At 46.5% G+C, this 23,296-nt stretch overlaps 1 protein-coding gene across 2 annotated transcripts in view; it reads right to left on the bottom strand.

Moving 5' to 3' along the window:
• Window positions 1-11,855: 11,855 nt before the first annotated feature.
• Window positions 11,856-23,296, bottom strand: part of LOC119582732 (DNA polymerase lambda-like) — a 22,649-nt gene continuing 11,208 nt past the window's right edge. Inside the window, exons 9-10 of one of the 2 annotated variants that reach the window (XM_037931164.1) lie at window positions 13,153-13,228; window positions 11,856-12,907 (exon numbers count right to left, since the gene is read on the bottom strand). In XM_037931164.1, coding sequence (XP_037787092.1) covers window positions 12,800-12,907; window positions 13,153-13,228 — 184 coding nt within the window. In that variant the 3' untranslated portion in view covers window positions 11,856-12,799. The remainder of the gene's footprint in view (window positions 12,908-13,152; window positions 13,229-23,296) is intronic. The other variant, XM_037931165.1, reaches the window with a different exon arrangement.

Genomic DNA, 23,296 nt, shown 5'->3' with positions numbered 1-23,296 from the left:
CATCCAAAAAGGTTGTGGGGGACAAGGAGTTGGGGGGGGGCCGTTGCCTGACTTCCTCGAGGGCTTGGCGACCACTGTGGCGTTTTTCCATGGGCCCGGAAGCTACTCCTGGGGCCGTGGTGAAAAAGAAGTGACGTTAGCCCAGTAGCGCGATGGGAAAGTGGGAGACGCGACCGGATGAGGGAGCATTTTGGGCGTGAGGGCATGCAAAAACTCAAAGGTGACCATGACCCGTCTTGGAGCAGGAGATACCCCCCGGGTGCCACGCCAATCTACCGCCGCCCACACCTCCTCTAAGCACCCCCCCGGAGCGAAAACCCCGCTGGATGAAAGATTTTTTTTGTTTCTGAGAAATGTTTTCATTTCGGTTACTTTTGTTTGAAAAAATTTGTTTGTTCCTGAGGACATTTTTTTAAATTTTCTGTATTTGTTTTAGGTTTGGTACCAGAGCAACGGGTCGTCTGCTTATAGGGGGGGGAGTGCTACGCCCTGGGTCTTTGTCTCTGGCGAAACATGTGTTAAAATGAAAGGGTGCCTGGGGATGTGTTAACATGAAGGACCCGGGCAAAAATATCCTGCTGTAGCGGGGAGCGGAGGAACAACTAAGGGGAAAAGGATTGGGGGCTCTCCTGTGAAGACCTCGTGTGGCCCTTTACCTGATAAACTTTGTGTTTCCCTGTTATAAGCTGTATCGGCAGTGTGAATGCTGGGTTTTCCCCATGATTGTGCCTATAGAAAAAGGGCTGGTAAAAAACTTGTGTAAAAAAAAGGGAAAGACTGTCATTTTTGTTTATTTCATGCCCACCTCGCCCCCTGGGTCCCCTTGTGTGTTCTGGACCTGTGGGGCTCGGTGCCTCTTGGAGCTGGGCTGTTCACACCCTGTGGGTCCGCCGTCTGCCCACCCTCCTTGTGTTGGGGGCAGACAAAATGGTACATGTGTTTGTAAATTTTGTATTTGCATTTAAAAATGTATCTTGTTCATTTGGGGACATTGTACAGTATTCTCTCTCAGGAAACTTTTAATGGCAAATTTTTAAAATTCCCAAAATAACGTAAAAAAATTTTAAGTAAAAAGAAAAAGAAAAAAAAACCGAAGTCGATTTCTGCGCTTTCCTATTAGCTCTCCAATGTTATGAACAATCTTCATCGGATGTAAATTGTTGGAGAATAGCGGTACAGAAGCTCGAAAAAATAGATTACGGAAAAGAAAAACGAAAATTGCGAATATTTCAGTTAATTTTCTGAATCATTCCTTCAATGAAAATTTATTATCAAACTAACAATAAAACTACACACATTTCTCTTTCAAATGCCGTTTGTTACTTGAAGAAGTCACGGCTTGTTCCTGAGTTTCAGTATAAATTAAAATGGTCTTTCCCCGATATGCTATCTCATAACATTGCCTTGTATTCGTGCTTCTACATTGCAATGCTTACTTATCATAATTGTAGGGGTGTCATGTGCAATTGCGCACATATGTGCCCCGTATGTGCCACATATTAAAACATTGCATACATGTACATGTTATGTAAATGTGTGTGTAAATGTGTACATGGTACAAATGTGAAGATACGGAAACGGGTTGAGTAACAGCGGTTCGTAGTTACCTATACCTTGAAATTATTACTTTTAATCGTTGGAAAAAACCGTTTAGAAAACGTCCAATTGTCAAGGGAAAGAATCAGTACCCCATGCTTGTCTAAAGGGAGAACCAGAGGGGCTTTCAGCCCTCACTCCTCTGGGTAGTTAAACCTACTTCACAGTGGGTCATTCGATCCCTTGAGCCCCTGCAGGCGCCGGCTTTCCAAGGGAAAGCCCAAAAAACCTAGGGTACAGACAAAGCCTCCTCGCTAAGGCGTGGCAGTTGTGATCATGGGAGCCCTAGCCCACGGGCATATTACAATTCCAGGGGACCATGACTGTTCAACACAGCCCTGGGGCCCTAGCCAATGGCACAAGGGCGAGCTTGCTGGCAGACTAGCCCAATTGGGAGGGGTATGCCCCAAATCTCATGTCATACAAACCCAACTGATAATGAATTATCCGCATCTTACTCATGAGCAGGAATGCCTGCGGCAAACCCGCCTTGGCCCCCCTCCAATTAAACGCTCCCCAGACTGCTGATGCTATGGCCCAGCCAATTTGGAAACTCCCTAATGTTTTTATAGCTTCCTGCCTAAAAGCTCAAAAATGGTAGCGTTCTCAGATTCAAATATATTTCCTTTCCCTTCTACCCGAATCCATTTCCTTTCAATAGAAATTTTTCGATCCTCTTCACATTAGAACCACGTCTTTGCCCCTTCTTCATTCTTCCATTTTCACCAAATCCAAAAAATCATTACCCCCCTGCAATCTCTCAGCCAAATGTTTTCATTGGATCCCCCCCACATTTGGGGCCCCAAAAATTAAAATGCAGATGCAATGGCACTGTTTAACCTCTAACTTCTTTCACATTTTACCCTATAATTAACTCTCTCCCACTTTCCCTTTTTCCCTTTTTGAATCCAGATCCCATCTCAACACTTCCCAAACCCATACCCCTTTTGGCGGGTGCCACAATCTCTTCACTCAGCACTAGTGCAGCACTGAGTCATCTGTTACAATCACCTCACTCAGTACCGGCAGTGGGATGCTGTCAGTGGGATCAGCTCTGATTCGCCACAACGTGAGAGAGCGGGATGCAACTATTCAGCCAATCAAGCGTACTTATCCGCTGACCTCACATCTCCCATATTGTATTTATACCGCATGCTCGCCAAAAATTAGACTATGCACCTCTGAGTTTGACTCTCCTTTCACTCAAGGCCTAGGCTCCTCATTTAGCCAACCTAGGCCTCTCCAAAACCTCCTTTTCCTCACATTACCTGTCACACCAGACAATCTAAGCGTTCCTCCCAGTATTCTACACCCACCTCTTCCTCAGCTTCTCAGACATGTGCCCCAATTCCCCTCCAGAAACTCTCTGAACACATCCAAAACTTCCTAAACATGACCCAAGAAAATGCCTCCCTCTCTCATCCTCCCTCCATTCTCTCTATTCCTATTCACTGTATATTTGAAGTAATTGCCGATACCAATCTTCCTCCTCAAGTTACCCCAGCCCCCCTTTTTCCCACTCTCTCCCAACACACCCCATCCTAACGTACATGTGCACCATCCCATCTTTCCGACCATGTTATCCTAAGGCGCTCTACAACCTATGACATCTAACAAATTTTATTCTCATTGTTAACCCACTTATACCCTTTTTGCCAAAATATTTTACCATAATGCTATATAATATTTGATATCTGGCATTATTTGTTTTGACCCCCCAATCCCTTGTCTGCTGTTATCGTGGGGTGCTTAGGAAATGGAGACGGACCCGATGTTGGGGATCACCCCTACCTTGGGCCTCAGTCCTTAACCTAACCAATTTTACATGTTTTTTTTTCTCCTTTCCGTTTTCTTTTCATCCCCCTCCCACTCTCCACTTTCTAAAGTGTGAGAGCTGTGATGAAAGGATGACTTTGTATCAGTTATGAACAGCCTGAATTGGCACACTATTTTCTTTTTAGTTGTGCTTTTCTTCACTTGATCTCACTTCTCCGACCTCCCAACCTCTCAAAACCCGATACCTTTTCCTTTGACACTTAAAGGAGACCCTGATGGGTGGACTGTTTCTCTCCCCAACATACTCCAGGCTTCTCATGGCCAGTAATGAAGATTTTATACTCCTATTAGGTGTAGTGAGGCTTGCCCCTTTATCAGTGAGCCCCACTGATTTTAATTCTCATGGTTCCCCAATCCCAGGCTCTCCTTCAACCACGACTCTGAATACTGATACTACTACCCCCTCCTAAATGCCTACTATCACCTCAGTCTAGTCCACATCATTCATCCAGATCATTATTCAACCTCCAGAAAACATTCTTCCTTTCCCAACATCCTCTATTTCATATCTACCCAACAGCTTTCTTCAATTACTACCTGTTCCTCCCTTATTAATACTCTAGAGCCTTACTGTCCACCCCTCTGCAGTTCTACCTCTCTCAACACTACTCCCTCTTCCACATGTCCCCATCCATCTGCTACCTCCACCTCTTTTGTTTAGTCCAGCCAAAGGAGATCGATTTTTCGTAATCCCCCCAATACCCGTTACTTTGACAACAGTCTCTTCTTCCAGTAATGTCTCCAAAAACAAAGTTCCCTTCTGCCTTGTTGCAGTTACATCCAAATCCCAAGCAAAAGTATTATCAACACTGACTTCACTGGCAAACCCATTCCTGACTAGCCCCATCCCTCCCTCAATACTTATACCGGAACTGTTTCCATCTCCCCGACAAATCGCCCAGTTTACAAGGATTGGTTAGAGTGTGGAGAAGACTTACTCGCCCGCCTCATGGACTATGATCCCGTATCAGTACAATGCTACACTATTTCCCCTAGCGGCCTCCTCAGTCCACCAATATTGCCGAGATTACTTCCATAGATATGACCTCCCCAAAATTGGTGGAGAGTACCTCCCTGTCACACTATATCAGTTTCCACCCCGTCAATGTCAGAATTGGAGTGGAGTGTGCCATTGCATCTGCATGTTAATTTTTGGGGATCCCAATGTAGCTGGGTATCCAATAAAAACAGCTGGCTGTAGAGATTGCATGAGGGATAATGAGTTTTTGGAGTTGGTGAAAATTGTGAAGAATGAAGAAGGGAGCAAAGACGTGTGTTCTAATGTGAAGATCGCATACAATTCTAATGTAAGCTGAAAGTATGGTTGAATCTGAGAACTGCTACCGCACATTTGAGCTTTTAGGCAGGACAGCTATAAAATACATTATGGGAGCTTCCATGATTGGCTGGGCACATAGCATCAGCAGTCTGTGGAGCGATTAATTGGCAGGGTGGCCAAGATGCTAACATTTCTGGCATTGACGGGGAAGAGATTGATATGGTCAGACACGGCATTCATTCATTCATTGAGATTAGCAAAGATCTAGCTTCGCTTGGGCCTTCCATATATATGGCCTGGCCTGGGTCAGCTTTTTATGTCTCATTTTGTTCTCTGACATTCTATGCTTACCGTGGTGGCGGGATTGCCAGTAGGCATTCCTGCCACTATGATGTAAGCATGCAGCATAATCTCTTTACCAGCCCAGTAGCTGTCTCAGAAATTGTGTGTGCTCATAACTCTTCAAGTAATGTACTAGATGTTTGGCTCACCACAGTGCATGCAACACCATTCTGCATAGTCAGTTGTCTCTATGATCTGTCATGCGCAATGGTAACTTACTCTGATTCTGTGAAGAATGACTTCGATACCTCTATTGATTGTTTCAGAGAGTGCACGAGCTGTGGCATTACACTTCTGCCTTAAGATTTTTCAGCTTGGTTGTATGATCATGAGATTTGGGGCATACCCCTGCCAATGTTGGCTAGTCTGCCAGTAAGCTCGTTCCCTCTGATGCCTATGTGGCTAGGGACCCAGTGAGCTGTGTTGAACAGATTCTGTATATATGACCGTGGGCTAGGGCTCCCATGATCACAACTGCCACTGCCTGTAGCGAGGAGGCGTTGTCTGTTACCCTCATGGATTTTGTGGCATTCCTTGCTGCAAAGCCGGCGCCTGCAGTGTGGCTCAAGGGATCGACTGATCCATCTGTGAAGTAGGTTCTACTACCCAGAGGAGTGATGGCTGCAATGACCCTCTTGGCTTCTGCCTTTAGACTAAGCATGGGGTACTGATTCTTTCTCCTTGACAATATGGACGCTTTCTAAACGGTTATTTCCAACGATTAAAAGTAATAATTCAAGGTCACTAGGTAACTACGAACCGCTTGTTACTCTAACCGTTTCTCGTTATCTTGCACATTTGTACGCATGTACACACATTTACACACACATTTACATACACATGTACATGTATGCACATGTTTTTATATATGTGTGCACATACGTGTACACATCTGTGAAGTAGGTTCTACTACCCAGAGGAGTGATGGCTGCACTGACCCTCTTGGTTTCTGCCTTTAGACTAAGCATGGGGTATCGATTCTTTCTCCTTAATAAAACCATAACAGACTCGATCAAGGTTGTGCCCACGGTGGGGCTTCAATAAAGTTAGGGCGGGGGAGTTGATAATGTATCGAGCTGATGATGTATCAACACCCTGGCTGTGTGAGACAGCCAGTTGTTTGCAAAGAGCTCTTGATCTTGTTTTAGGTATCTGAGTATTTCTTTGTCTCCTGCTTGTGTTTCACGGAACCTGGATGACCTTTGAAAGAAATTGGACTGCCATTAAATCAATTTATGAGTCCTGGGAGAGAAGGTTTGCCTCCATGAGGAGATTGAGGACCTTTCTCCACCTTGGGGCACCCTTAATGATCCTGGCAGCTCCAATTTTTCTCTTGATTTTGTCTTTGTGGCAATCAGGGAAACAGAAGCATAGTCCACAATGGGTTGGATGGCATGTACATAGAATGATCTTAGTACTTTATGTCTGGCTCCTATATGTCTCCCAGTCATTGCTCTCATGACAAACAATCTTGTTTTGGTCAGATGACCTTTGAAAAGAACTGAGCTGCCATTAGATCAATTCGTGATTCCAAGGGGAGAAGGTTTGTCTCCATGAGGAGGTTGAGGGCCTTCGTCCACCTTGGGGCACCCAGAATGATCCTGGCAGCTTCATTTTGAACTATCTTCAATTTTTCTCTTAATCTTGGCTTTGCGGCAATCAGGGAGACAGAAGCATGTACATAGAATGATCTTAGTACTTTATATCTAGCTCCTATGTGTCTCCCAGATATTGCTTTCCTGACATGACAGACACTCTTATTTGGTTCGGTTAACCAAGTACAGGACCTCCTTTTTAAAGGTCTGGTCAATCCTTACCCCATGGTATTGGAAGACCTGGACCCACTCTACATCCATTCCCTGGATTTTCAGACTTGTGCCTCAGAGCCATGGCTTTGGATTTGGCTGCAGAATCCTGTCCTATAACACTCCTCAGATACAAAGTCCAGACAGTGTGGTCCAGTGGAGATGATTGGAAGATTGTCTGCATAGATGATCTTGCACCCCACTGGGAGGTGTATATTGAGGATACATTAGGGTGTCAATAGTGCTGGACTGGGGACCTTACCTGGCGTTCCATTTTCTAGTGGCATGTGCTGTGATAGGTGACCTTGGAATCTGACTCTGGCTGTTCTGTTCCTGAAATAGTCACCTATCCAAGCCAAGATTCCCTTCTGGATCAGGCTCTCCTGAATAGCAAGAAGACTTGCTAATTCAAAAGCCTTCTCCAGATCTAAGAATACTACCACAGATGTGCCAGTGCTTATTGAGCTTATGAGCATGGCTATGCTGTGTGCTGTGCTCATGCCCCTTGAGAACCCATGGAGGTGTTCATGTGGGGGTCTCATTTTCCATTGGAGTTGGTTTAGTACTATCCTCTCGGCCATCCTGCCCAGACAGCTGACGAGAGAGATGGGGCGATACTTCCCTAGTTTCTTTGGTTTTGGGATAGGAACTATGATAGCCCTCTTCCAGCTCTGGGGTAGAGTGGAAGTTTCCCAGGACTTGTTGATGAGTTGCAGGAATGCAAGGTCACCTGCTAGTCCTAGATGGGAAATGGTGGGGTATAAGATTCTATCAGAACCTGGGGCTGAGTGAAAACTGTTTTTGTAGGTTTGTCTTAGTTCCCTCAGAGAAAAGATAACATTTGAGTTATCGGATTCGACTGCCCTTTCTCTGATATGAGCAAGTTTGCCTGGTTGTAGGCGTTCTTGGTTTGTCCTCAGTTTGGCTGGCAGACTGTTGCTGCTTGTTCTCGTGCACCAATCTGTTTGCCTGTGATTGAGGGTCGTGGTGTGTGCACCTCAGGGCTGAGCGGCTGTTAGCTCGCTTGACCCGTTGCCACAGCTTTCTCTGTTAGGGTGCTTCGGTGGTCAAAGGACTCACACCATTCCAGCCACTTTTCCCGACTGACTCTTATGGCATTTTCCTTGGCAAACCTGACAGCTTCCCTTAGGAGGGCTAGGTTGTCAGTTCTTTGCCTTTGGAATTGTTTTCTGCACATGCTCACTGTGGTTGATCCTCTTTAATCCCGTCATTAAAGTACCATATGTCTTTGTAAATCCTGGACCAAGGCCGAGATTTATGCATGGTCTGTGAGGATGCTTGGTTTATGGCATTGATAAGTCTGACTTCAAGCGCTTACACATTTTCACTCTGTGGAGTTTATTGCATCCAAGACAGTGGGCTAGGCATTTGGAAAAGCCTGCCAATTGGCCTTGTTGGTTTCCACCTTGGATTCGGTTGTGGCATTTGGGCTGGGCCAGCATCCATGCGGGTAGTAACCGTGCCATAATGATCTAGGACCCCTCCTCTGACATGTGTTGTCTCTTGGGTATTGAGGAGAGCGATCTCAGAGTATGTTTCAAGCATATGGCTATGTGATAGCCTGCCGCATCCGGTGCCCTGCAGGGAGCCAGGATGGGGTGGTGATCATTGAAGTATCCCCCTATGATCACTCTTACGCTACAGTAGCACAGATCTGGCTGATGTCTATAGAATGATCTGCTTTACGCATTGCACAGCTTGAGCCCCCCGCCCCTCAGCCAGGTGAATCTCAACAGCAAGAGATTCAACATCTATTCCACAGTGCGTTGCATTGTCTATTGTGAAGCAGGGATTGTTGCTTCGACCAGGGAGATTAAACCTCTTTTGCCAGCTGTGATTGGCAGCATGAAGACATAATACCCTGAGAAGCGAACCATGCCCTCTGTTAATTTCTCCTGGAGCATGACAATATCAGTGTTCCTTGATCACACTATTGCGTGTAGGATGGCATTTCTTGTATTGAAGCCATAGATGTTCCATCATAGTATGCTTAGTGTGTCATGATGTTACTTGGTGTTAGTTACATCAGAGACGTCTTTGTATTCGGATGCAGATATATCAGAGTCTGAAAACTCCATTGTGAAGTCCTCGCTGATTGAGGGATCATCTTTTTTTTGGACTGTTTGTCAGGCTGTCCATGGGCCCAATGGAAGGAGGAGAGCCTTTGGTAGCTCAAACTTTTGTTAGTTTGGCATACCTCATTTCAGGCTTTGTCTGTGTCTTTCTTTTTCTTTGTTGGCTTTACCTGTTCTGGGTTATGGTGGGGCTGGTTTGGTTCTGTCCAGCTTCCTCCCTTTCAGGACTGCAACATTCTGGGTCACTGCCACCATGGCGACTGTGACTGCCTTCTCTGCCTCTTCACTCGACCTCCCCAAAGCTGTTGCTACTTGAGTGACTACGGCAGTCAGCAGGAGAGTCATATCTTCCTCATCAAAGAAGAGATTATCGACTCTTGGGAAGGCTTTTAAAGTGCTCTTTGAACACCGCGGTGTTGTGTGCCTTGCTACAAACACCACATTTGGTTATGGTCTTGCAGCTAGCCTGGTGGTGACCATAATTTTGCCACTTGAAGCACCAAAATGGTTCAGGCATATACGTTCTCAGGTTGTAGGAGCCCCAGTTACCCAGATCAAACGTAGTGATTGGAGCTCCTTTCAGAGTCACCAGGACTTGCCTGGTTGGGGCTTTCCCTTTCGACATTGGGGAAGCCCCCACAAGCTGCGGGTGTGATGTGATCAGATCCACATCATGCGAAACGGAGAAGTCAAGTGACACCGTCTTGACTCTCCTATCGTCGGGATTCAGTGGTGAGAGGCACACTTTCTTCCCATCTTGGAGCTCCTTCGTTTCCTGCAGGAAATTAAGGGTAGCTTCATCTTTGGGCACAATGATCATGCCCTGGTCTCTGGCAACTCGGATTGACAACCGGATTTTTCTCTTCATCTTCAATGCTCTCACCAGTTTGCAGGCATTGTCGAATCCTTCAGGTTTAGAGGGAACTTTAACCTGGGAAATGCCTTGGGGGTCGAGAATCTCCTGGTTCGGTTTGCGTTCCCATCTCGGTCAGGGAGGACGTCTAAGGGGAACTCAGAGGTCTCCCTGATTTGAGTGTAGGTCTGGAGAGGCCAGCAGGAGAGTCCATCAGCTGGACAATTTTGTGGACAGATTGGCAGATTGGTTCTCTGTCTTATCCATTTTAGCAGCAGGTCCGACAAGATCAGCATGTGCTTTGCATTTTTCTTTTTTTTTTGGCCAATAGAAGCCATTTTAGCTTCAGAGTGACTGCCATGGCCTGGGCCTTGCATGGTTTGTTGACGTTTGTGGGGTTTTTGTTGAATATTAGCCATGAACATTTAGCAGTTATTTCATACTCTCACATCCTCCCCAAACCACGGAGGCCAACAAAGGGAAGCTGTATGTTAGAACAGTGTCTAACAGCTACAGGGGTGGTGAGAGGTTACGCAGCCAATGGCCATTGTAATGGCACTTGCGGGACCAGTGCGAGTGCCAACGGCGTTATGACTGATTGACCCTAGCCTCCCGAGGAAGACCAACTAATTGACCTGACCGGGCCAGTAACAGGGCACACGTCGTGCTGGAATAAGGGACCAAAGTGGCATGTTGCTAGCCACAGGGTATAATCAAGCACGGCATCGTCCTGGAGGTTGAGACCTCCAGGACTCTCACAGCGGAGAAGGCTGCCACGCACTGCACTGCAAGTTTGCACCTCTCACAGTGTAGTTCCCTTCCCCACCTAGGGCCATTTTTTCTAAATTTCACCAACACACACACACATATATATTAAATTTTATTGGATTTTTCATACCGCATCATCTAAGGTCATTAGTGGCGTATTCAACATACAGAGAGAAGGTGATGCTTTGGGGTGAGGGCCTGAGTTAATAATTTTGATTCGTGTTTGTGGATTTCCAGTATGGTTAATGGTTAAACAAATAAATGTGCTAGACAGAGGTCACATAGCATTATGATAAAGTATTGTGGCGAAATGGGGTAAAATTATTTAACAATTAGAATTGATTAATGGACAGAAGGGGTGAAGAAGAGTAGGAAAAGGAAAGAGGACCATGCAAAATTAGCTGAGGTGAGGACTGAGGGGAAAAGTAGAGGTGATCCCCTACATTGGGCCTCTAGAATAGCTCAATTTTCTTAATTTTGGTTCACTTCGCTCGCTTTACGCCGTTGCCCCTATCCCCAAGAAAAAACTAAAATGACACCTCTGGGAGGTCATGTCTATGGAAGCAAATCTTGGCAGTATTGGTGTAGGACTTCTGCTGGTAGTATAGCACTGTACTGCCAATGCATCATATTCAAAAAGGCAGGTAAATACGTCGTTTTCAGTCTGCCAGTCCTTGTCGTAGACAGGACAATCAGCCAGGGAGATGGACAAAATTTTTGGTACAAGTATGATGGGAGAAGTGAGGTTGGGTAGGTATAAGTTTTCCAGCTATTTCAGCCAGGGTAGATAATGCAAGAACTTGGGACGCAGATGTAAATATTACAAAGCTTGAACGATTGAAACGACTGGGAAAGGAAATTCTGCTACTTGTTTTTGGAGACACTGTTGGAAGAGGAGGGTATCGTTAGAGTAAGGGGTTATAGGGGGAATCACAAACAAGGATACAAAATCTTCATCACTGGCCATAATAATCCTTAAATATGTGGGGAACAGAATCGGTTTACCCTCAGGGTCGCCCTAGCAAGCCTTTCACCCTTCAGCATGGCTTTTACACTTTAGGAAATGGATAGAAGACAAAGGAAAGGGGAAGAAAAGACCATCCAAAATTTGTTGAGCCAAGGGTTGAGGCCCAAGGCAGGGGTGATCACCTTCTTTGAGTTCTATGCCCCCACAATAACAACGGGCACGCACGCAAGCACACGCACGCACAATATTTGTAGTTTCCTACTTTCTAGTGTATCCAACATTAATAAAATACGAAAGGATATTGATACTGATGTTATATATATTTAATATATAAACAGCATTTTATACCAATATTTTGAAAATATATTTAATACTTTCAAATATCACATACTACAGGTTCAAAGAGTACCATAAATACAATGTATATGTAGATACTGATCATGGAAGGGCATTTCACATGGAAAATGAGCAGTGTACAGTGCATTACTTATAGGAAGTGTCACGACAGTAGCCACAAAAGGACATCCATTTGTATATAATTATTTCTGTATTATCACTTTCTAGTAATTGTCCAATCCCTATTAAAAGCGAGAAGGTATTACCTCAAAAGTAATGATAAATAAAATTCATTAAAGGATCTAAAATTAAACCTCAAAAAAAGATTCCAAAATATACAAATACATATTTAAAAATCAATATAAACACTGCATCAATACTGACTTACAATATGAATACAACTATTTACCAAATAGAAGCAGCTGTTCCACAACTATCTGATATCCAAAATCACCTGACAAATGTATACGGTATGCGGGATAGGGAGGTTAAGATTAAGTTAAAAATGTTAAGATTAAGTTAAAAATCTGTAAATATTATACAGGTATTTCTATATTTATAGACCATATTCTCCTTTTCATGGAGTTAAATAAATTTAAAAAACCAAGTTTATACTTAAAAAGCAATAAAGCATCTGTCTGGTTCCACAATTTGGTCTGAATTATTAAAAGCCAGAAAATGTCGCACAACACAACACTAAATCTCTATATCTAAAAGACCATATACGGCCACTACCAGCTAGGAGAAACAGAGTTGGGATTTTGACTCTCATCCTTTTATCTTTCAAATCAGCCTCTAAAAATGCATTTCAATCTTAACTGCTATTACTAACTGTGTCAAAATCAAGTTATGTAATTAATTACAAAGATACATAATGAATGCAGACAGTGTCAGTGTTTCTGTGTCCAGAATATGATGAGGTCAATGATCTCTCTCCTCAGGTGAACGATAATCCAGACCTAGATGCTTGAAGATAGACTCCTCTGTGGGTGTGTGAAGTAATTGCCCTTTTGTCAGTTTCTCTCCTTTCTAGAAAAAAAAAGATAGGTGAAAAATTACACCAGACCTCTCTTTGTTAAGTCCAATGTTGGTGGTGACATAATATGGCTGTATAGACATTATTTCAAAACCCAACAGCAATTAAAACAAAAACTGCAAAAATGATATAATCTAATGATCATTATGAAGTGTAAATCTTGGAAAAAGTATATATTTGTGAATCTAAATGTTTTAAATATTGGCATTAGTATGATGAATCCTTTAATAGAACAAACCTGTCTTATGATCCCAGTCCGAAGACCATGCTCAGAGAGACTCATTCCCATTTTGATGGCCAGCAACCTCATAGATCTATGGCAAAAATAAATATATCTTATTACAAAGTATATTGAGAATATTAGACAAGTACCTTTGATATTTGGAGACCTAAAGAATAAACACAGGAAAAAAATTACCAAATCCATACATATACAAGTAATTTAACAACAAACTGTATAAAAACTGAGTCCCTGGAGTCATTTGTGGCGGCTCTTGATGCATTTAGCAATGAGGCGAAGTCCCTAGGCCTAGAGGTCTCCTGGACCAAGACCAAGATTCAGGACTTTGGGGGCCTGTTAGGGGAACCCGTTCAGTCGATCCATGCTTGCGGCGAGGACGTTGAAGTCACAGAAAGTTTTACATACCTTGATAGTGTAGTCCTTATCTCTGAGTTGTCAAACCAGAAAGTCAGTAGACGGATTGGTCTGGCAATAGGAGCCATGAACTCGATCAATAAGAGCGTTTGGAGATGTCGATACCTATGCAGAAGGACCAAGCTGCGTGTCTTCAAGGCCTTGATACTGCCAGTTTTTCTCTATGGAAGCGAAACCTGGATGCTATTCAGTGTCTTGGAGTCTCGCCTTGATGCCTTTTGTAACAAGTCCCTTCGCCGGATCATGGGGTACAGTTGGCAGGACCACATGTCCAACCGGCGGTTACACCGTGAGACTGGCATGGGACCTGTTACTTGCATAATTCGGGATCGCCAACTCAGGCTATATGGGCACCTAGCTCGTCTCCCTGTGCCCACCAGGTTGTCTCTCTGCGAGACAACCCTGGGCGGAGGAGACCTGTGGGACGACCTAGGAGATCATGACTTGGGCAACTCGATGAGACCTGTCGCAAGGAATTAGAGATGGGCCGTGAGCCTGCCTGGAGACTCGCCTCGAGGGATCCTCGTGGCTGGAAGCGAAGGGTGGATGCAGCAATGCGCCCCCGTCCGCGTTAAACCCTTGATGATGATGATGATGTATAAAAACTTCACTATCGTTTAAATGTCAAAAGAAACTAACCTTCATAAAGTGTCTTGATAGTTAATGACAGCTGTTACCAGGAAACATAACACATTTCAGGTTATGACTGGAGTCCAGCAACCCCCTCCTACTTTTGTTATGATGTAACTTACGACAGTCTTTACAGCTTTTAGGCATGGCACACCACAGAGTTACATCATCAAAGTCCTAATGGCGCCTCTATGTACAAGGCTTCAAAAAGTTCATGGAAAAAGGACAGTATGCAAAAACGGCTTCAGATATGATGTTTATTTATCAACATATGCTCCATTAAGGTCAATACACTTCAGCAAAAATTTATAGTGTCTGAGTAAAACTGAGGGTCATGTCTTCTGAACCATGTCAGAGCAGCTCTTTTATATCCTAAACTGATGGAAAGTTGGTACCTTTCAATTATTTTTTTAAGTTTAGAAACAATAATGTTAATGGCATAATAAATGTGCTAGACATTTAAGGTCATATAACACTATAGGAAGGTATAGTAAGGGGTAGTGAAAGGCGCTTCACGTAGAGTGGGTCCAAGTCTGAATCTGAGAATTGCCATCTCAGACTCAAATTTGTAGGTGGGGCAGTCCATATAAAATACATTATGGGGGCCACCATGGTTGGCATGTGTGTGACTGTGCAGAGCAGTTTGATCGAGTATGACCAGGTTGGGCACATAAAGGGCATCTGGCTGTGGAACGGCAATGTTTGGCAGGATGTTCTAAATGCCAATAATTTTGGTTGAAATGGTCGGCCAAGAAGGGATTCTCCACCAATGTAAACATTAAAGGGAAGGTCATGTCTATGAAAAGTAATTTTGGCAATGTTATTAGGGTTCTTCTGATGACCTCTGAGAGGAATGGAGTAGCACTGTACTGATATCGCATCATAGTCTGTGAGGCAGGCGAGTAAGTCTTCTGCACAATCTGACCAATTTTTGTTACAAGCAGAGTAGTTTGCTGGCGAGATAGAGACAGTTCTAGTGCAAGTATTGAAGGTTTGTGAGGTTCTGCAGGAATGGGGTTACTGGAGAGATCTGTTAGAGTTGACAGATGTTACTGTAACGATACAGGAACGATTGGGTTGGCTATGGAAAGAGACTTAGCCTACTTGTTTTCAGAGACATTGCAGGAAGAGAAGTGTTGTCAGAATAGGGAACTGTGGGTGGGATCACGTAGTGTTATGGAGAGGTGGACAATAAGGCTGTAAAGGAGTAATAAGGAAGGATGGGGTAGTTGATGAAGATTGTGGGGGTAGAGGTGATAAAGCTGAGCATGTTGGGAGAGTAGGAATGTCTCCTGGAGATTGAGTATTGACTTGGGTGGATAACTTACTAGTAGGCATTGAGGACGGGTAGTAGTTGCAGCGTGGTCAAAGGAGAGCCTGGGGTTGGGGAATCTGGAGAGTTTGGATATGTGGGGCTATTTGATGTAGGGGGTAAGCTTCTTCCTTAAGAAATGGATAGCAGAAAGGGTTGGGGAAGGGACGGAAACCAAAAAGCAGGAGGGAAAAAAGACCATGCAAAACAAGTTGAGTAGAAGGCTGAGTCTCAAGGCAGGAGAATTCCCCAGCATTGGGTCCCAGTCCTCACCTCCTTAGCCCCTCCATGGCAAGAACGTAGAAGGGATTGAGGGATCACATCAGAGAACAAACATATTAATACATAAAATTTTATACATGTTCATAACAAATAAATACATAACACTTTAATATAAAGAAATTTGGTTTTACAACAGATCATAGAGTAATTATTTCAACTCGTCGAAAATTATGATTTCCGAGACCTCCTACTGGTTCCATATTTTTGTGAATCTTATATTCACTGAATGGCCAGCAAACCTTACGTTCGCTGCCTGGACTGTGAGAAACCTTATGCTTCTACAGTAAAATGTAATATTCGACAAAATGAGTCTTATACTCATTTATAAACAGCGAGCCCTATGCTCTCTGTCCCGAACGTCTTCCTTCATGGAGCTTGTGTCCACGTCTATGTCCATGGCTCCTGTCCAAATCTCCCCACAGGTGGAGTTCAAAATATTTTCTTTGATATTATATTAATTGTGACTAAAATAACGCTAAATGAATGTATAATTATTTTAGTATCTCTGTTCGGTGAATTACAGTTACAAATGCTAAAACATGTATAAAGTAACTACATAATGATTTTGGTTGTGTTCCATAAAAGCCTTAAATATAAAATAATAATTATCAACTTTCTTTCAGCATCATCATCATCATCATGGGGCTAATGCCGACGGGGGTGCATGGCCGCATCCACCCTTTGCTTCCAACCATGAGGATCCCTTGCGGCGTGTCTCCAGGCAGGCCCATGGCCCATTTCTAATTCCTTCCCCTAAGCCATGACTTCCTGGGTCGTCCCACAGGCCTCCTCCACCCAGGGGCAGGGTCATCCACAGGGAAACGAGCTAGGTGCCCATATAGAGTTGGCGATCCCGGATCATGAAAGTAACAGGTCCCATGCCAGTCTCACGGTGTAACCGCCGGTTGGACACGTGGTCCTGCCAACTGTACCCTATGATCTGGCGAAGGGACTTGTTACAAAAGACATCAAGACGAGACTCTAAGACACTGGATAGTGTCCAGGTTTCGCTTCCATAAAGCAAAACTGGCAGTATCAAGGCCTTGAAGACATGCAGCTTGGTCTTTCTGCATAGGTACTGACATCTCCAAATGCTCTTGTTGATCGAGTTCATGGCTCCTGTCGCCAGACCAATCCATCTATTGACTTCTTGGTCTGACAGCCGAGAGATATGGACTATGCTACCAAGGTATGTCAAACTCTCTGTAACTTCAACATTCTCGCCACAAGCATGGATCGACTGAATGGGTTCCCCTAACAGGTCCCCAAAGTCCTGAATCTTGGTCTTGGTCCAGGAGACTTCTAGGGAAAGGGCTTAACCTCATTGCTAAATGCATCAAGATCCGCAACCAGTGACTCCAAGGACTCAGATAGGATAGCAACATCGTCGGCAAAGTCAAGGCCTGAGACCTTGATATTGCCTAGTGTTGCTCCACACTGACTTTGGCTAGTAGCTCTGCTTTTATCCAGTCCATACAGGTGTTGAAAAGTGTTGTTGCAAGGAAATAGCCGTGCCTTACCCCTGAATTAACAGGAAAGAAGTTTGACAGGCCCCCACCACACTTTACAGCACTTTCAGTATTGGTATATAGGCTTGCTATTAGGCCAACAAACGACCTCTTGAGGTCGATGTAGGTTGCAAGCAACTCATGACCAAACTCATGACAGCATTCCACAATTACTCAAAGCGCTAGTATTCAGTTTATTGTGGACTTACCAGGAGTGAATCCAGACTGCTCTGGTCTCTAGATGGTTGCAGATCTGTTTCAGAAGAATATGGGTAAAACTTTGCCTGGTATGCTGAGCAGTGTAATGCCATGGTAGTTGCTACAGTTCCAGTGATCCCCTTTCCCCTTCCAGAGAGGGATGACCATGCCCCTCAGCAGGTCAGGGGGAATGGTACTGGACTGCCAGATGGCAGTCAAGACTGCATGCAAGCTCCGGGCCATAGGTTCACCCCAAGCCTTTAGCAGTTCAGCAGGGATATCAGTTATGCCTGCAGCTTTCCCACACTTCAGCTTGGAAATCGCCAGCCTAACCTCTGTTAGGGTAGGAGGTTCCTCGCTGATGGGTGGGTCTGGCACAGGTACTGTGATATCTCTTGCATCCAAGCTAACTGTTGGAGGGTCTACCTAGTACAACTGCTCAAAAATACTCAGTCTAACATTCACGAACCCCAACATGATCTGAAATGATCCGTCCATCCACTGAGCGGACTGCAGTCATCTGCTAGGAGGGGTTAGAGTTTAGCTTTCTCAGGGCGTGGTAGGCAGGGCAAAGGTTGTTTACCAAGAAATTTATCAGCAAGATTCCTGATGAATTGTTCCTTGTCCCTTCTCAGCAGTGTCCGAGCACTATGCACCAAAGAGCGATGCAAGACCTGGTTACCATTCAGCCGAGCCATGTGACACCATCAGTGGCCTCTATTGTCTCCAGGGAGATGGAATTTTGCCTTGCCCTCCGGCGTACGCCAATGGACTCCAGGGCTGCTTCGAGTGTTTCATGCTTGAAGAACTCCCACAGACCAACTGGGTCTGTCATGTTGTCAAGTTCTGTGAATCGATCAGACTGCCATGGTAAACCCACAGCCACTCTTCCTCCCTCAGTCTGTCCAACTGAGGGACAGGGAGGAACAGGGAGTTTTGAAGTGGACCTGTAGGGTAGCCACAACCAGCCTATGGTCAGTGCCACCAAACCCGGTAAGGTCTGTAGTTCTGGAGGATCCTCCATTGCATGCTAACAAGAATGTAGTTTATTTCCTTGGCCACTGTACCCATATCGTTATACCATGTCCAGCGATGCGGGTTGGAACGCTGGTACCAGGAGCCAGAGATCCTCATTCTCTGGGACCTAGCAAAGTTCCAGAGAAGGAGGCTGTTCTTGCTGCTGAGATCAGCTCCCAAGCCATGGGAGCCGACAGACATCTCATAGTCAGCTCGGTCACAGCTGGATATTGCATTGAAGTCGCCCAGAACCATGCGAATATCTCACTGGGGGCAATTGTCTGCCACGGATGAGACTTTGACGTAAAACACCTCTTTTACATCAAGTTTACAAACATCAGTAGGAGCACATACAGCAATAAGAGACATGAAGCTAAAGGCATGCTTGAGTCTTAATACCATAATACGCTTATCAACCAGCGTCACTTAACTACCAAGGGTTGAAATCGGCTGGAGATGGCAATGGCTACTCCCTGGAGGTGATGACCATCGTTGTGGCCCAACCAGTAGTAGGTGTACCCACCCATGCTGATTGTGCCACTGCCAGGTCTTCTTACCTCCGAGAGGACAGCCACCTCAACTCCCAGTCGCTCCAATTTCCTTGATAGCAGAGGTAACTGCTCATCCTGCTGCAAGAACCGGATGTTTCAAGCGCGTATCCGGAAAGCTCGCCTCTGAGGTTATGCCTTGGGTGCTCACTCTGGGTGCACGCCACCTCTGCCGCTCCCACCGACGCTGCCCCAAATAAACGGGGTTGGCAGGCTGTGGGGCCCTGACATTTGCCCTCCCAATGGGACCCGCAGCCCGTCTTGCTTTCTGGGTGGTAGGGACAGCACCCCTCCCCTCAGCATATCCATTCATTTGTGCATTTGACAGAGTTATCTGGGGGGAGGAGGGCTGGCAAGGCCCACCTCTGCCAAGCCACCCAATTACCCCGGGGTGGCTAAGGGGCAGGCGTTGGTACAGAGCCATAGCTCTGTACCTCTGGGCCTCCTGCTGCTCCGAGACCCAACACGGTTTAGCCTGACACCATGGGTGGCCACAGGCAGCAATGCAGAAGACTCCATGACGGAGAGGCTGTAAACTGTCAGGGGAGGCTTATGCAGAGCTGCTCCCTTTTTCGGACTAGGCTAGCCAGTGATGGCAGCTGCATGTGAAAAGTCATGCAAGCACTTAACACTATCTAGGCTACCATACCATCACTTCACATCACCTTGCGCATATATATAAATATATATATAGATAGACATACATACATACATACATATATGTATATATATATGTATATATATATGACATATATATATGACATATATATATATATATATATATATATATATATATATATATATATATCATCATCATCATCATCAAGGGGCTAACGCCGACGAGGGCGCATGGCCGCATCCACCCTTCGCTTCCAGCCACGAGGATCCCTCGAGGCGAGTCTCCAGGCAGGCACACGGCCCATCTCTAGTTCCTCACGAAAGGTCTCGTCGAGCTGCCCAAGCCATGATCTCCTAGGACGTCCCACAGGTCTCCTCCACCCAGGGTTGTCTCGCAGAGAGACAACCTGGTGAGCAGGGTCGTCCATAGGGAGGCGAGCTAGGTGGCCATATAGCCTGAGTTGGCGATCCCGGATTATGCAAGTAACAGGTCCCATGCCGGTCTCACGGTGTAACCGCCGGTTGGACACGTGGTCCTGCCAACTGTACCCCATGATCCGGCGAAGGGACTTGTTACAAAAGGCATCAAGGCGAGACTCCAAGGCACTGGATAGCGTCCAGGTTTCGCTTCCATAGAGCAAAACTGGAAGTATCAAGGCCTTGAAGACACGCAGCTTGGTCCTTCTGCATAGGTACCGACATCTCCAAACGCTCTTGTTGATCGAGTTCATGGCTCCTGTTGCCAGACCAATCCGTCTACTGACTTCCTGGTCTGACAACCCAGAGATATGGACTACGCTACCAAGGTATGTAAAACTTTCTGTGACTTCAACGTCCTCGCCGCAAGCATGGATCGACTGAACGGGTTCCCCTAACAGGCCCCCAAAGTCCTAAATCTTGGTCTTGGTCCAGGAGACCTCTAAGAGCCGCCACAAGTGACTCCAAGGACTCAGATAGGATGGCAACATCGTCGGCAAAGTCAAGGTCTGAGACCTTAATATTGCCTAGTGTTGCTCCGCACTGACTTTGGCTAGTAGCTCTGCCCATTATCCAGTCCATACAAGTGTTGAAAAGTGTGGGTGCAAGGACACAGCCTTGCCTCACCCCTGAATTAACAGGGAAGAAGTTCGACATACCCCCACCACACTTTACAGCACTTTCAGTACCAGTATAGAGGCTTGCTATCAGGCCAATAATCTGTGTCGGAATTCCTCTGAGCCTCAGGATCTCCCATAGCGATTCCCGATGCACCGAGTCAAACGCCTTCTTGAGGTCGATGTAGGCTGCAAGCAACCCACGACCAAACTCACGACGGCGTTCCACAATTATTCGAAGCGCTAGTATACGGTCTATTGTGGACTTGCCAGGAGTAAATCCAGACTGCTCCGGTCTCTGGTGCCTCAGTAGGTGGTTGCGGATCCGTTTCAGAAGAATGTGAGCGAGAACCTTGCCTGGTATGCTGAGCAGTGTAATGCCACGGTAGTTGCTACAGTCCCATCGATCCCCTTTCCCCTTCCAGAGAGGGATGACCACGCCCCTCAGCAGGTCAGGGGAATGGTACCAGACTGCCAAATGGCATTCAGGACTGTATGCAGGCCCCGAGCCATAGGTTCACCCCCAGCCTTTAGCAGTTCAGCAGGGATATCACATATGCCTGCAGCTTTCCCACTCTTCAGCTTGGAAATCGCCAGCCTAACCTCTGTTAGGGTAGGAGGTTCCTCGCTGATGGGTGGGTCTGGCACAGGCACTGAGACATCGCTTGCATCCAAGCTAACTGTTGGAGGATCCACCTGGTACAACTGTTCAAATACTCAGCCCAACGTTCACGAACCCCAACATGATCTGAGATGATCCGTCCATCCGCTGATCGGACTGCAGTCATCTGTGAGGAGGGCTTAGGGTTCAGTTTTCTCAGGGCTTGGTAGGCAGGGCGAAGGTCATTTACCAAGAAATGGCCTTCGACCTCCTCAGCAAGATTCCTGATGAACTGTTCCTTGTCCCTTCTCAGCAGTGTCCGAGCCCTACGCACCATGGAACGACGCAAGACTTGATTCCCATTCAGCCGAGCCTTGCGACACGCTTCAGTGGCCTCTAATGTCTCCAGGGAGATGGTATTCTGCCTTGTCCTTGGGCGTACGCCAATGGACTCCTGAGCTGCTTCGAGTGTTACGCGCTTGAAGGACTCCCACAGAGCAACTGGATCCGTCAGGTTGCTGGTTTCTGAGAATCGGTCAGAGACTGCCGTGGCGAACCCACAGGCACACTCCTCCTCCCTTAGTCTGTCCAAGTGAAACACCTTAGGGTGGCCACTGGAGGGACGGGGAGTTTTGAAGTGGACCCGCAGGGTAGCCACAAGCAGCCTATGATCGGTGCCACAGAACTCAGCACTCCGGTAAACCCTGCAGTTCTGGAGGATCCTCCATCGCGTGCTAACAAGAATGTGGTCGATCTCCTTGGCCACTGTACCCGTATCGCTGTACCAAGTCCAGCGATGCGGGTTGGAGCGCTGGTACCAGGAGCCAGAGATCCTCATTTTCTGGGACCTAGCAAAGTCCCAGAGAAGGAGGCTATTCTCGCTGCTGGGATCAGCTCCCGAGCCATGGGGGCCGACAGACATCTCGTAGCCAGCTCGGTCACAGCCGGATACCGCATTGAAGTCGCCCAGAACAATGCGAATGTCTCGCCGGGGGCAATCGTCTGCCACAGATGCGAGTTTGGCGTAGAACGCCTCTTTCACATCGGTTTTATGTACATCGGGTAGGAGCGTATACAGCAATAAGAGACATGAAGCCAAAAGCATGCTTCAGTCTCAATGCCATGATACGCTCATCAACCGGTGTCACCTCGACTACCGCAGGCTGAAGTCGACTGGAGATGGCTATGGCTACACCCTGGAGGTGGTGACCATCGCTGCGGCCCGACCAGTAGTAGGTGTAACCACCCACACTGATCGTGCCGCTACCAGGTCTTCTCACCTCTGAGAGGGCAGCCACCTCAACTCCCAGTCGCTTCAATTCCCGCGATAGCAGAGGTAACCGCTCATCCTGCCGCAAGGACCGGATGTTCCAAGCGCCTACCCGGAAAGCACGCCTGAGGTTAAGCCTCGGGTGGTCACTCCGGGTGCATGCCACCTCTGCCGCCCCCACCAACACAGCCCCAGATAAAGGGGGTCGGCAGGCTGTGGGACCGCCTATCCACCTGTGGGGTTCCGAGGGCTTTCCCCCACAAGCTTCATGGTGGGTTGGCGCCTGCCGGGGCGCAGGCGGGACGAGTAACTCTCGTCCCAATCCTGCACCCCGACATTTGCCCTCCCAGCGGGACCCACAGCCCGCCTTACTTGCTGGGTGGGAGGGACAACATCACTCCCCCCAGCATTACCATTCATCCGTGACGTTGCCAGAGGGTCATTCTGGGGGGAGGAGGACTGGCAAGGCCCACCTCCCCCGAGCCGCCCCATTACCCCAGGGTGGCTAGGGGGCAGGAGTTGGTACAAAGCCAGAGCGTGTCCACACGCCGGTGGGCCATAACTCCGTACCTCTGGGGCCTCCTGCTGCTCCGAGATCCCCCACAGATTTAGCCTGGGACCGCAAGGTACCCAGTTACCCATGGGTGGC

The sequence above is a fragment of the Penaeus monodon genome, chromosome 16, assembly GCF_015228065.2.
Source record: "Penaeus monodon isolate SGIC_2016 chromosome 16, NSTDA_Pmon_1, whole genome shotgun sequence".
NCBI lineage: Eukaryota > Metazoa > Arthropoda > Malacostraca > Decapoda > Penaeidae > Penaeus > Penaeus monodon.
This window is presented reverse-complemented; position numbering and strand designations above follow the sequence as displayed.